The following is a 14173-nucleotide window of genomic DNA, read 5'->3' as shown; positions in this document are numbered from 1 at the left end:
AAGCCTAGAAAAATTATGTGATACTTATTCTATTAAAGCCTGTAAGTCAGGACTTAATGCTACAACCAAGTTTCATGAGTGGCTTAGAACACTGATATGAATATTTCTACCAGTCTGAGGTAGGTGGAAAAGACAGGTGACTTCAGATCTGTTCCTCTTTATGCTGTTTTCAAGTCATTCTGGGCCAAGGGAGGATTGTGTTGTATGTGTCTTGTTGACAGTCTTGTAGGGGATATTTTTCCCATCACATGGCCTCAGCTGACTCTGGGTTTATTAGTTATATAAGTCCTGATCATTACTTTAGAATTTAACACAAATTGTAGCTTCGTCCATTAGTGTGAGATTAGTAATAAACAAGTAAGGTTTCTGGTTTTTAAGAAGATGAATGAGCCAAGGTGTTTGGCTTCTTCCCCCAGATCAACCTTGGAAAAACTGTAGAATCAAGAGGTAAAAATGAATTAAAAAATCTGACAACAATGAAACCCCATGAAGAAATGCCTGTGAGACTGAAGTCTGTGTTCACTTGCTATGTATACAGAAGGTAGACGGCTGCAGCCCAGGGTGGAATGGGTTAATCAGAGGATTTGTTGGAGGAACACAGTGGATAAGATAAACAGTAGAAATCTGTGGAGGGTGATTATGCAGCCTTAACAAATGTGGGGAGATAGATTCTGCAGGCCTAGGCAGTTTCATATCCTGAGGCAGAGGCCTCCGCACCAGATTCCACGTTCCTGTGAGAGTGTAGTCATGGGGACCAGGAAAACAGGGCTCAAAAGGGACATGGAAATGAAGAGGCTCTGAATGTGCAAGAAAGTCACTTCAAGTAAAACCCAGTGACACCACTCCATTGTAAATTTCTAAATTTTCCAGAAATTTATGTCTGGCATGTCTCAAATGCCAGTTTTCTGAGAAACAAGTAGATTTTCTCTCCAGATATAGTACACACAGTCATTATTATCAGAATTAAATGAGCAAATGCAGCTAAATTGCTTAGCCCAAGACCAGAGGAACAGGGCTCAACAAATATTACTTGTCACTTAAAAGTATTTTCAAGTTTTATCTGAGGGGTAAGTTACTCCTTGAGTGGCCAGTTGAACTCGGTAAAGCCTCTAGTTTGCCAGTCTTTTTTTTTCAATATGACTATCAAAAGAAAATATCTTATTATAAGGCAAGAAGAAATTTGATTCCCATGAATATGATATATTCTTGTAGAAAAATCTATGAACCTACAAGCAGAAATACCCAGGAAATCCTTTTGGAAACTAGACATAAATGATATTGTCAAATAGTATCAGAGACTGCTTGGGCAAATGAGCATGTATAATGTATTCTTGAAATAGATCAACAGAAGTTCAACAGGGAAAAGAGATAATGAAGGCAGGGCTTTTCCTTACCTGGACATCTCTTGGCTTATTCAGGTAAAATCAGATGCTACTGTGACAATTCATTTTTAAAAGGCATAAAGTGATAAACTGAATTGCTGTGCTGTTCCTAATTTGGCCAACATTTTAGTTGGTAAAATTGAAGTGTCTGAACTCTTGAGATAAAGCAGTTTTTTTATTATGACAGTTTAAAAGACTACACAAAAGTGAGTGATTAATCAAACATCTATGTAGTTATCACCTGGATTTAATAATTATTCACATAAGTTTTTTCTCTGGGTTTCTAATACTGCTGAATGTCAATGTGGAAAATATTAAGTTTGCAATAATAGTTTGATAAGTCAAAAATAAAAGAATGGAGCTATTTATCAGGATAGTAACTCTTCTTGATATTATGCTACACCTACTGTTCATTTTGCAATTCGTTTGCCCATTATAAGTGGATTCCTTTCTGAGTTTTTCATGAGTAATCTTCATGGCTGTTATTTCTCCCTTTGAAAAAAGTGGGTGGTCCTTCATTTTCAGTGGGATGCACTATTTTTCAATATGGAGGAAAGATCATTTCAGTGAAACACTTTGGATCTGAGAATCCTGTATAGAGAAAATGAAGCAATCAATACTTTTATTTTTATTGATATGGAAAGTAATGATTCTGAGAAATATCTGTCTATATGTAGGATAATGGTAGGGTGACTTCTACTTCAAAATAAATCTTGAATTTATAAATAACATAATATTTCACCTTTATATGATACTATTCCTTCCAAGAGCTCAAATTTTTTTCAAATTTATTTCTCATTTATTTTCACCATGACTCTGTGATGTAGATAAGAAGGGAAAGATATAACTTAATGATTAATATTCTAAAGGGAAAATGTATTTTGGGAATGCTTTATTTGAAAGTCAAGAGAATATAGCTCATTGTTTCTTACCAAGAATTGTGAAGACCATAAAATACATTGAAGCATATAAATATAAGTTTATAGTGTAGGTATCTCTTTTTTCTTGAAAATTTATATATTGATGCTTTCAAACTGTAGAGCAGAAAAATGAAACACATAAAATACTATATGATTTGTTTTATGATTGTAGATGATATGTCATTATACCTCTGAAAGCCAAGCATTTGTCTGTCATAAACCCTGGAAACATAAAATCGTCTTAAATATAAGCCTTGGTAAGAGTAGTATAGCAGGAACAATGTTTGCAGGCTTCATGAAGTCCTGTTAGATACTAACAAGAAAGATCATTAAAGCTGTTTGGACAATTCTATTAATAGTTTTCTAACAATTTGAACACTGTGCATGTAATTCTCATTGAAATGTGTTTGACATCATATCTTTCATTGAAGAGTATATACTAAAGTATTTTTAGGTATAATCTATTCTTAAAGGAATTAGAGATACTTTTACTTTCATGTTTATATTTTCTAATATTTATTGCTAATCTTTATAATATTTGATATTAAGAAGAGTAGAAATACATGTTTTTAAAAAGAAGTAATGTCTTCAAACTGAAATTGAAGAAAGTGGAGAAAACCACTATACCATTCAGGTATGACCCAAATCAAATCAAATATGACCTAAATCAAATATGACTATACAGTGGAAGTGAGAAATAGATTTAAGGGACTAGATCTGATAGACAGAGTGCCTGATGAACTATGGATGGAGGTTTGTGACATTGTACAGGAGACAGGGATCAAGACAATCCCCAAGAAAAAGAAATGCAAAAAAGCAAAATGGCTGTCTGAGGAGGCCTTACAAATAGCTGTGAAAAGAAGGGAAGCAAAAAGCAAAGGAGAAAAGGAAAGATATACCCATTTGATTTAGTGGGTAGAGTTCCAAAGAATAGCAAGGAGAGATAAGAAAGCCTTCCTCAGCGATCAGCGCAAGGAAGTAGAGGAAAACAACAGAATGGAAAAGACTGGAGATCTCTTCAAGAAACTTAGAGATACCAAGGGAACATTTTATGCAAAGAGGAGCTCAATAAAGGACAGAAATGGTAGGGACCTAACAGAAGCAGAAGATATTAAGAAGAGGTAGCAAGAATACACAGAAGAACTGTACAAAAAACATCTTCACGACCCAGATAATCATGATGGTGTGATCACTCACCTAAAGCCAAACATCCTGGAATGTGAAGTCAAATGGGCCTTGGGAAGCATTACTACAAACAAAGCTAGTGGAGGTGATGGAATTCCAGTTGAGCTATTTCAAATCCTGAAAGATGATGCTGTGAAAGTGCTGCACTCCATATGCCAGCAAATTTAGAAAACTCAGCAGTGGCCACAGGACTGGAAGAGGTCATTTTTCATTCCAATCCCAAAGAAAGGCAATGCCAAAGAATGCTCAAACTACTGTACAATTGCACTCATCTCACACACTAGTAAAGTGATGTCCAAAATTCTCCAAGCCAGGCTTCAGCAATACGTGAACCATGAACTTCCAGATGTTCAAGAAAAGGCAGAGGAACCAGAGATCAAATTGCCAACATCTGCTGGATCATCAAAAAAGCAAGAGAATTCCAGAAAGACATCTATTTCTGCTTTATTGACTATGCCAAAGCCTTTGACTGTGTGGATCACAATAAACTGTGGAAAATTCTGAAAGAGATGGGAATACCAGACCACCTGACCTGCCTCCTGAGAAATCTGTATGCAGGTCAGGAAGCAACAGTTAGAACTGGACATGGAACAACAGACTGGTTCCAAATAGGAAAAGGAGTACGTCAAGGCTATATATTGTCATCCTACTTATTCAACTTCTATGCAGAGTACATCATAAGAAACATTGGGCTGGAGGAAGCACAAGCTGGAATCAAGATTGCCTGAGAAATATCAATAACCTCAGATATGCAGATGACACCACCCTTATGGCAGAAAGTGAAGAAGAACTGAAGAGCCTCTTGATGAAAGTGAAAGAGGAGAGTGAAAAAGTTGGCTTAAAGCCCAACATTCAGAAAACTAAATTGTGGCATCCAGTCTCATCACTTCATGGCAAATAGATGGGGAAACAGTGGAAACAGTGGCTTTCTTTATTTTTCTGGGCTCCAAAATCACTGCAGATGGTGATTGCAGCCATGAAATTAAAAAATGATTACTCTTTGGAAGGAAAGTTATGACCAACCTAGACAGCATATTAAAAAGCAGAGACTTTGCCAACAAATGTCTATCTAGTCAAGGCAATGGTTTTTCCAGTAGTCATGTATGGATGTGAGAGTTGGAGTATAAAGAAAGCTGAGCACAGAATTGATGCTTTTGAACTGTGGTGTTGGAGAAGACTCTTTATAGTCCCTTGGACTGCAAGGAGATCCAACAAGTCCATCCTAAAGGAATCAGTCCTTCCAAGTCCTGTTCATTGGAAGGACTGATGTTGAAGCTGAAACTCCAATACCTTGGCCACCTGATGTGAAGAGCTGACTCATTGGAAAAGACTCTGATGCTGGGAAAGATTGAGGGCAGGAGGAGAAGGGGATGACAGAGGATAATATGGTTGGATGGCATCAGCAACTCAATGGACGTGGGTTTGGGTAGACTCCGGGAGTTGGTGATGGACAGGGAGGCCTGGTGTGCTGCGGTTCATGGAGTCTCAAAGAGTCAGACATGACTGAGCAAGTGAACTGAACTGAATGTCTTTGTGAACTCTAAGAAATTTACTTGTATGAGGAACCCAACCCTAAACAGTACATTTACCGAACCATGGCATCAGAGAAAATAAAGATTCTTCCTTATATTTTTCAGTTACTGCCCCTATAATTCCTGTGTGTTCAACAGGATTCTGATCCATGAAATTAAAAGGCTCTTGGAAGAAAAGCTACAACAAACCTAAGCAGCGTATTAAAAAGCACAGATACTTTGCCCACAAAGGTCCATTAGTCAAACTACGGTTTTTCAGGTGGTCATGTATGGATGTGAGAGTTAGACCATAAAGAAAGCTGAATGCCAGAAGAATTGATGCTTTTGAACTGTGGATTTGGAGAAAACTCTTGAGAGTCCCTTGGGCTGCAAGGAGATCACACTAATCAACCCTAAAGGAAATCAGTCCTGATTATTCATTGGAAGGACTGATGCTGAAGCTGAAGCTCCAATACTTTGGCTACCTAATGTGAAGAGCCGACTCATGGGAAAAGACCCTGATGCTGGGAAAGATTGAAGGCAGAAGGAGAAGGGGACAACAGAGGATGAGATGGTTGGATGGCATCAATGACTCAATGGACATGAATTTGAGTAAGCTCTGGGAGTTGGTGATGGACAGGGAAGCTTGGCGTGCTGCAGTCCATGGGGTCACAAAGAGTCAGACACAACTGAGTGACCGAACAAGAAGAAGACTATTAATACCTTAATATATATTAAGTGGGGCAAAAAAAATTATGATAAATCAGTGAACTTTCTTGTAATGAGTGTAAAATCATTCTTTTTAGAGAAAACAGGCATATTAAAAAGTAGGGGAAAATCAAATGGTAAACTGCATCATTGAGAGTGCAGAGAATGGAGAGTTCGGGTTGGAACAACCTGAGATTTTATGAAAGAGATGGGATTTGAGGTTGATTTTGAAGGAAGTGTGATTAAGGAGCCTTGAAAGTCGGGACATTGAGGTACTGATTTTTTATGTTCAGTAAGGATTCATCGTCAGTCTTGATGAAGTGAATTATGGGGAAAATTCTGTCTTTGGAGAATTAGTTTGGACATCCTCCATTAAATAGGGGGACTTGGGAAAGAATAGTAGAGGAGATTAGTTGTCCCTGATTTTTCTTTTCTCTCTCTCTGTAGCAGAAGAACCCGTTTTTTTTTTTTTTTTTTTAAAGCAGGGCAAACAGCCATTCATTTCCCAGTTTTCCTGTCACTGAATAATGGCCATGCAATTATGTACTAGCCTGGAAATTGTGAGGGAAAATGATAGGTGATACTTCCAAAGACATGTCCTTAAAGGAAGGGCTGTATTGTTTATCCCTCTCTCTTCTATCTTGCTGCTATGTGGAAGAAAGAAATTATCTTCTGTCTTTTTAAAGGTATGTTAATTCAGCTTTCTATTTCATGCAGCTGAATCTATATCCTAACAAAATTTGGTTTGTGAAAGTAGAATACTACATACAACAGAAACTTAAATAGGCACATTTATTTGACAGTTTTAACCATATGGACACTGCAGAATATAAACGGGATCACATTTTTTATGATGTGGCAAAACAGTGGCAAAACAAATCTCTGATACTTGGATGGGCAGATTATGGCCCAGGTGAGCCAAAAACTCCAGGGAAATGGTGGGAAAAAAATAAATGTCTGTTGGCTGCTTCTGACCTCTTTTAAAAGGCCCTGCAACAAAAAGGAGAGCTGAGGTTAGTTTGAGAGTAGAGATGGGAAATGCAATTTTGATGAGGGACTCTGTGCCTGAGGCAATCTCAGATGACTGGGGTTCTGGTAATTTGAGGCCTCACAGGACTAAAGAAGTAAACTGATTCTGGAATACAAATTCAGGCAATTATAGAACTGTCAGTTTTAGCAGGTGATAAGAATAGGGCCGCAAACCTTTTCAAGCAGCCCTGTTAGACTGTGGGAACCAGTCTGGCTGTGAAGATGAGATTAAGGGTTGCCTTGTCCCCAGGTCTCAGCTGACTTCCCGTAGCTGCCAGTGCTCGAGGCAGAGTTACAGACGCTGTGAGATAAATGTCAGTCCTCAAGTCTTGAAGCAATTTTTGATTAAATCTTTGGCTGAGTTCATCCCTTAAAAACTGTAAGACTAGAATCCTACTAAATTTTTCAGGGAATACTATTACAAATGATCCACACGTTAGGCTTAGAAAAGCCTGTGATTTTTTTTTTTAACCTCTAAGAAAGAAAGTGAAAGTGAGTTGCTCAGCTGTGTCTGACTCTTTTCGACCCCATGGACTGTAGCCTACCAGGATTCTCCATGGGATTTTCCAGGTAAGAGTACTGGAGTGGGTTGCCATTTCCTTCTCCAGGGGATCTTCCCAACCCAGGGATTGAACCCGAGTGTCCTGCATTGTAGGCAGACGCTTTACTGTCTGAGCCAGCAGGGAAGTCCATCTCATGAAATATGCCCCATATTAAATCATTTTAAAGATACATCATCACTTATATTTGATGCTTTCTATCTGGTTTATCCTTTATCATGGTCCGTGAACCTGCATTTGTTTTCTCTACTAAAGCTCGATGCAGAATATAATTGCCCTCATGAGGAAGAGTGAGAAGTATAGGACACTAGGAAAACCGGTCTCAGTTACCATTGATGATGCCAAGAGGTACTCAGCACCACAACCATGTTATTTAAACATAAATTAGAAGATAAGCTATGTGAGTGCACTTCATGAAGTTTTCCATGTAAAGTGTATTTTATATTACTAAAGATATTTGATAATCATGTAGCTTTTATTGTGATTACCCTGTACCTCCACTGCTGCTGCTGCTAAGTCGCTTCAGTCGTGTCCGACTCTGTGCGACCCCATAGACGGCAGCCCACCAGGCTCCCCTGTCCCTGGGATTTTAAAGGCAAGAACACTGGAGTGGGTTGCCATTTCCTTCTCCAATGCATGAGAGTGAAAAGTGAAAGTGAAGTTGCTCAGTCGTGTCTGACTCTTAGCGACCCCATGGACTGCAGCCCACCAGGCTCCTCCAGCCATGGGATTTTCCAGGCAAGAGTACTGCTGAGTATATTGGGTAAGACAACTGCTTTTTTGGTTTGTATTTAGTAAATGACTAGACTACATCTGGACATGGGCATATTACTGAAAAAAGGAAAAAAAAAACAGTACAAAATGAAACAACAAAACCTGAATTTTGAGCTGATGCAGTAATTGGATACAGCCTTGAGGTGGTAGCCTTTGAGGTCTGGGTGAGTGTGTTGCATATACTGGAAGAAGTATACCAGGCCACTCAGGTCTATTTTAAAGAGAGTTTCTCAAGCAAGGAGGGCAGTCAGCAGTACTGCCTTTGAGCAGAGGACTTATTTTCCCTGACTGTCTGGGTGACTCTAGCCAGTGATTGAGCACAGTGGTGGTTCTAGGTACTGGCCATTCCTGCCCAACATGAAACTCATGCAAAGGGCAATTTTTGCTTTGTAACTTCCTGTTGGGCTGGCTGAGAGTGTCTCAAGTGGTACCAGTCTGGGCTCTTCTTATCCAAGCCTCTTTCTCCCTTTTTCACAGGCATCAGACCTACATTGGGCATTGAAAGCTTTTCGTGCCTACTCCTACTCCTTCTCCCCTTTGTCTTTCGCAGGCATCTTCACCAAGACATCTCTTGCCATTCTAACTCTGCCTTGACCACTGCTTCCTGGAGGCTGGAGCCAACACAGGTGCCCATGCATATTTGTTCATTGTAGAGTCAAGAAACAGCCAGTAGTACATGTCCTTGCCTTGGAGTACAAGTTATTACTACTCTGCCATGATGGAGAATGCTCTTTGTGTCAAGTTCAAATAGATTTTCCTTTTTACATTTCACCAAGTACCTTTGTTTTATCAACAAGTTTTTCCTAACTCCCATCCATGTTATTTATTCTACATATTCTCAAAATTTCCCCAAGTCTTTCTGTCCCAATTCTCTGTCTTCTAGCTGCCATCTCCATGAGGGCTCTCTAGGACAGCTGTGTGGCCATCAGTTCCCTTCACTGCTGTCTTGAGTTGGAAATCACTATTTTGAGGGGCCCTATGGAGAAGGTGATGGCACCCCACTCCAGTACTCTTGCCTGGAAAATCCCATGGACGGAGGAGCCTAGTTGGCTGCAGTCCATGGGGTTGCAAAGAGTTGGACATGACTGAGCGAATTCACTTTCATGAATTGGAGAAGGAAGTGGCAACCCACTCTAGTATTCTTGCCTGGAGAATCCCAGGGTTGGGGGAGCCTGGTGGGCTGCCGTCTATGGGGTCACACAGAGTTGGACACGACTGAAGTGACTTAGCAGCAGCAGCAGCAGCCAGTGTCAATGTTAGTCAATCAATTGTGTCTGATTCTTTGCTATCCCATGGACTGTAACCCACCAGTTACAGGGGTAGCCTTCTTTTTTCATTTTGATTGGATACTCTTCTGTTTTTTTAAACTTACTTGTTTTATTTGGTGGATAATTACTTTACAATGTTGTGATGGTTTCAGTCGTACATCAGTATGAATCAGCCATAGACAAACACGTGACCTCTCCATCCTGAGCCCCTCTCACACCTCCCTCCCCACCCTATTCCTCCAGGTTGTCACAGGGCACTGGCTTTGGGTGCCCTGCATCATACATCAAACTGCTACTGGCTGTCTATTTTATAAATGGTAATGTGTATGTTTCAGTGCTATTCTCTCAAATCATCCCACCCTCTCCTTCTCCCACTGAGTCCAAATCTGTTCTTTATGTCTGTGTCTCCTTTGCTGCCCTGCATTTAGGATCATCAGTGCCATCTTTCTAGATTGCACTAGATATGCATTAATATTCAATATTTGTCTTTCTGACTTACCTCACTCTGTATATTAGGCTCTAGGTTCATCCACCTCATTAGAACTTACTCAAATTTGTTCCTTTTTATAGAAGAATAATATTCCATTGTGTACATGTACCACAACTTCCTTATCTATTCATCTGCCGATGGACATCTAGGTTGCTTCCATGTCCTAGCTATTGTAAATAGTGCAGTGAGCACTGGGGTACATGTATCTTTTTTAGTTCTGATTTCCTTGGGGTACAGCCCAGGAGTGGGATTGCTGGACTGTATGGTAGTTTTATTCCTAGTTTTTTTTTTTTTTTATAAACATGTTTTATTTGTTTGCTTATACCATCAGAAGTGAAACTATTGACTGTCATTTCCCTAAAATAGGGAAATCAATCTAAAACACATACTGGTGCTTTTCAAAAGATAGCAATTTAAAAGGGTGGCAGCAGCAGGCATTTGATGTCTTTTTCTTTTAAAAACTTTCAGGCTGCAGGAAAAACATGTAACCAAGAGTGTTATGATTATCCATTAGATTTTCATCAGTACCTGTACCAATTTAGGTGACAATACAGCAAGATCCAAGGATTAGTGACAGACAATGTACGTCATAAGGAATGATATATACTACCAATCCTTACAAAACTCATTGTCAAAGAAACTGTTAAGTGTTTGAAAGGTATCTAAATATTTCACATTAAGTACAGAAGCGGCCATCAAGATTATATCCCTTAATTGTTGCATATTTTTCAAAAAGTGCCAATCAAAGCCTAATTTTGCATTTTGGCTTTGTCTTACACAGTATCAGCTGTTAAAAAGCAATTTACATGTGTCTTAAACCACAGTTGTCTGGCCAGAGGGTGAACAGTGCCGTGTCAAGCCTAAGGCTGGCACCAGCCTTGTCTGTGTGATTAGGGCCCGTGCATAATTTGGTATGCATCTAAATGTTCAGTGCTCCAGTTTAAGTGGAAAAGCTGTGAAATGCAGTTGTTCTGCCAAACCACACTCCACTCCTTCCATCTTCCTTTCAAGGGAAATATTTTAGTTTTGTCAGTTACCATTGAATGACTCTAGGGCTGATTTGTAGATTTTATCCAATGTCAGAAGTCAATCTTGCTTTATCCAAGCCACTTCAAATAACTATGGAGATATCACCCCATTAAAGTATATTATGTTTTACTCCTAAGCAAGGGTGAGGAATCTGAGTATCATGTGCAAGGCTCAAGATGACGCTTAGGACAGAACATGCAGAGTAAAAATAGTTTCCTTCCATATCCAGGTAATATAAAGCTGACAATTGTAGTCCTGTCTTTATGGGATGAAAACAGTCCCTTTACAATAAGGTTCCTGAAAGGGAGAACAAATAGATAATAACTCTTCTGGTAACATATTATGGTACACTGGCCAGTGTGTTTTTGGCGATTAAACATAATCCTGTGAATCAGATTAATTCACTTGCTGAGTGTTCATTTGCGGCATCCCTCTGTTGGGTCTTGGGGGCCCTCCACGACCTCGTGGGGCTCCCCGTGGTCCACTCTGCCCAGAGCCTCGCTTGAAATTCTGCTGATATCCATCCCGCTGATAGCCAGAGTAGTCCCGGGGAGCACTGAATTGAGATTGTGTATAACCACTGTTTGGAGTGTTAGTAGAGAATGAAGGGCGGTAACCATCATATCCTCCTCTGAATCCATTAGCAGGTCCTCTGTATCCATTCATCAAGCCTCTAGCACCACGGGAACCTCCACGAGACACACCACGACTGTTGTAATAGGGCTGACTGCTACGTGGAAATCCAGTGTTCTGCTGAGGAGGCTGCTGGTGGTTACCAGTCACTTGATGGGGCTGGTCCTGAGAACCATGATAAGTGCCAACCACTGTTTGAAGCTGTTCTTGCTGAAGCTCTGCTTGTTCTACTTGGTGAGGCTGACTGGAAAAGCTCTGGTTGTAACTGGCCTGGTACTGATTTTGCTGTTTTAAAGTTTCTGGTTCATTAACAGGAGGAACTGGGGCATTCATATTGAATACCGTTTGCATGGATTGGAATGGAGCTGCATTTACATTGATTCCACTGCTATGTAAAGGTTTGCTTGTCCCAGCCTGGAACACTTGAGGCTGAGAAGCAGCAGGAAGGGATGATGATGCTGTAGTCTGGTCTGTATTTAAAGAGGTCGTTGCCTGAATCTGGTCAATCGGTTCCTTTTGTGGTCGTTGCTCAGTAGCATGAGAAGGTTGGTACAAGGGTTGAGATGCTGTATATCCCTCACTTGTGGATGAAACCAAAGGAACCTGTGTAGCTTCTGGCTGTACAGAACCTTGATTAAGTTGAGCAAGTCTAGATTCAGAATGAACTGGAGGGCAAACCAGCTGGGGTATGTCCATGTTCTGTGCTGGATTCATTGGCTGTGCAGATACAATGGCAGGATCAAGTGTCTGGTTTTCAAAATCCAGCATTGAATCCTGTATGAAATTATAGGGCCCCTGCATCTGTGCCATAAGGTCCTGTACTCGCTGTCTTCTCACGAGGGGATCGGCTTGAGCCACTGGGGTCAAAGAGTGGGGTTCTGGTACTGAAGGAGATGCAGCCTGAGGTTGCTGCTGGAGTGAATTTACCACCTCAACTGTTTCAACTGTCCAATCATCTACCTGCTCCTTTTCACCACTGCTGAACTGTGTTTCTGCCATAAATTGTCTATTTACATACTCTGTTGATTCAACCTCATTTTGTTCAGTGTATTCTTCCACTGGCTCAGGTTCAGCTTCGGCTGCCTGGTCTTCAACCGTAGGTGCTGAGGCTGCCTCCTCTTCCTCACACAGACCATTCTGGTGGTTGTGGGTGCTGTCAAAGTAGTTTGACTGGAAAACACGCTCAACAATTTCCTTTAGAGCTTTATAAGTTGTTCCACATACAGGTTTTTCCTTTCCTTCCAACAAGTCCCACAGGTGAATGGAGGCATGTTCATACTGCTCATTCAACCTCAAGCTCATGTCTCGTTCAGGGTCTGCTAATTTGTAGAACTCATCTAACAACGACAATTCCTCTTCAGACAATATTGGCACTCCATTCAAACCTTGCTTCAGGTCAGTTCTCACTTCATCATCTCCCAGTTTATCCAAAACATACTGCAGCTCAAGTACTGTTTTTAAACGTTTCTGTTCAGCTTCCTCTCTCATAAGCTGCTCCCGACGTGCTGTCTTCTTTATTGTTTTCTGAATATCTTGGCTTAATGCCATGAAACTCCTCTGTAATTCTTTTGCAAACTCCAAGTTATTTGTGACTTCCTGGTACTTAGACACGGCATCCAGCTGATCTTGATTAAGCCTTTCCCCTTTGTTCATTCGTTCCTGATAATCATCAAGCTTGCCCTTTTTCTTCTCCAGGTTCCGAAGTTTCTTGTCGATCACCCCGAGAATCTGCTTCATGGCCTCGGTCTGGACAGCCCCGGTGCCGGTCATGGGGTGTTGGGAAGCCGGCGCGGCGGCCCCGGCCCCCGCCTCATTCCCGGAGGAACCCGACGGCGGTGGTGGCCCGGACGACTTGCTGCCGCTTCCGCTGTGGCTGGTGGCCGAAGGCATCTTGAGACCGTAAGGGGAGAGAAGAAAAAGCGGGAGGAAGGACAAGAGCGGCGAGTCAGTCGGCGGACGGGGCGAGACGCTATTCCTAGTTTTTTAAGGAATCTCCACACTGTTCTCTGTAGTGGCTGTAACAGTTTGCATTCCCACCAACAGTTTAAGTGGGTTCCCTTTTTCCCACACCTTTTCCAGTATTTATTGTTTGTAGACTTATTGTTTGATGGCCATTCTGACTGATGTGAGATGATACCTCACTGTGGTTTTGATTTGCATTTCTCTAATTAATGAATGATGTTGAGCATCTTTTCACGTTTGTTAGCCATCTGTATGTCTTCTCTGGAAAAATGTCTGCTTAGGTCTTCTGCCAATGTTTTGATCGGGTTATTTTTCTGACATTGAGCTGCATGAGCTGCTTGTATATTTTGGATATTAATTCTTTCATTTCTAAGAAAGAGTGCATTTAAGGTCAACTTCCAAGTCCTTCCATGTTTGAAAATGTTTTTACTATGACCTCATGAATGGTTATTATGTTGGCTACAGAAACCTGATAGAGGGCAGGAGAAGGAGGCAACAAAGGATGAGATGGTTGGATGGCATTACTGACTCAATAGACATGAGTTTGAGCAAATTCCAAGAGAGAGTGAAGGACAGAAAAGCCTGGCGTGCTGCAGTCTGTAGGGTCACAAAGAGTGAGACATGACTTAGTGACTGTACAGCAACAGAAATCTGGAATAAAAGTCATTTTTCCTGGGAATTTTGAAAGCCTTGCTCTATTGCCTTTCTGCATCCTGGGTTCT

General features: G+C 40.8%; 1 protein-coding gene across 1 annotated transcript; it reads right to left on the bottom strand.

The window, feature by feature from the left end:
- Nucleotides 1-10096: 10096 nt before the first annotated feature.
- Nucleotides 10097-13436, bottom strand: LOC129619643 (caprin-1-like). Its single transcript, XM_055534846.1, has one exon. The coding sequence runs from the start codon at nucleotides 13377-13379 to the stop codon at nucleotides 11253-11255; it is 2127 nt and encodes a 708-aa protein (XP_055390821.1). The 5' UTR covers nucleotides 13380-13436; the 3' UTR covers nucleotides 10097-11252.
- Between the last annotated feature and the right edge of the window lie 737 nt (nucleotides 13437-14173).

This window comes from Bubalus kerabau, chromosome 9 (genome assembly GCF_029407905.1).
Source record: "Bubalus kerabau isolate K-KA32 ecotype Philippines breed swamp buffalo chromosome 9, PCC_UOA_SB_1v2, whole genome shotgun sequence".
Taxonomy (NCBI): Eukaryota; Metazoa; Chordata; class Mammalia; order Artiodactyla; family Bovidae; genus Bubalus; species Bubalus kerabau.
The sequence above is the reverse complement of the archived record's forward strand: the minus strand, read 5'-3'. Positions and strand labels throughout refer to the sequence as shown.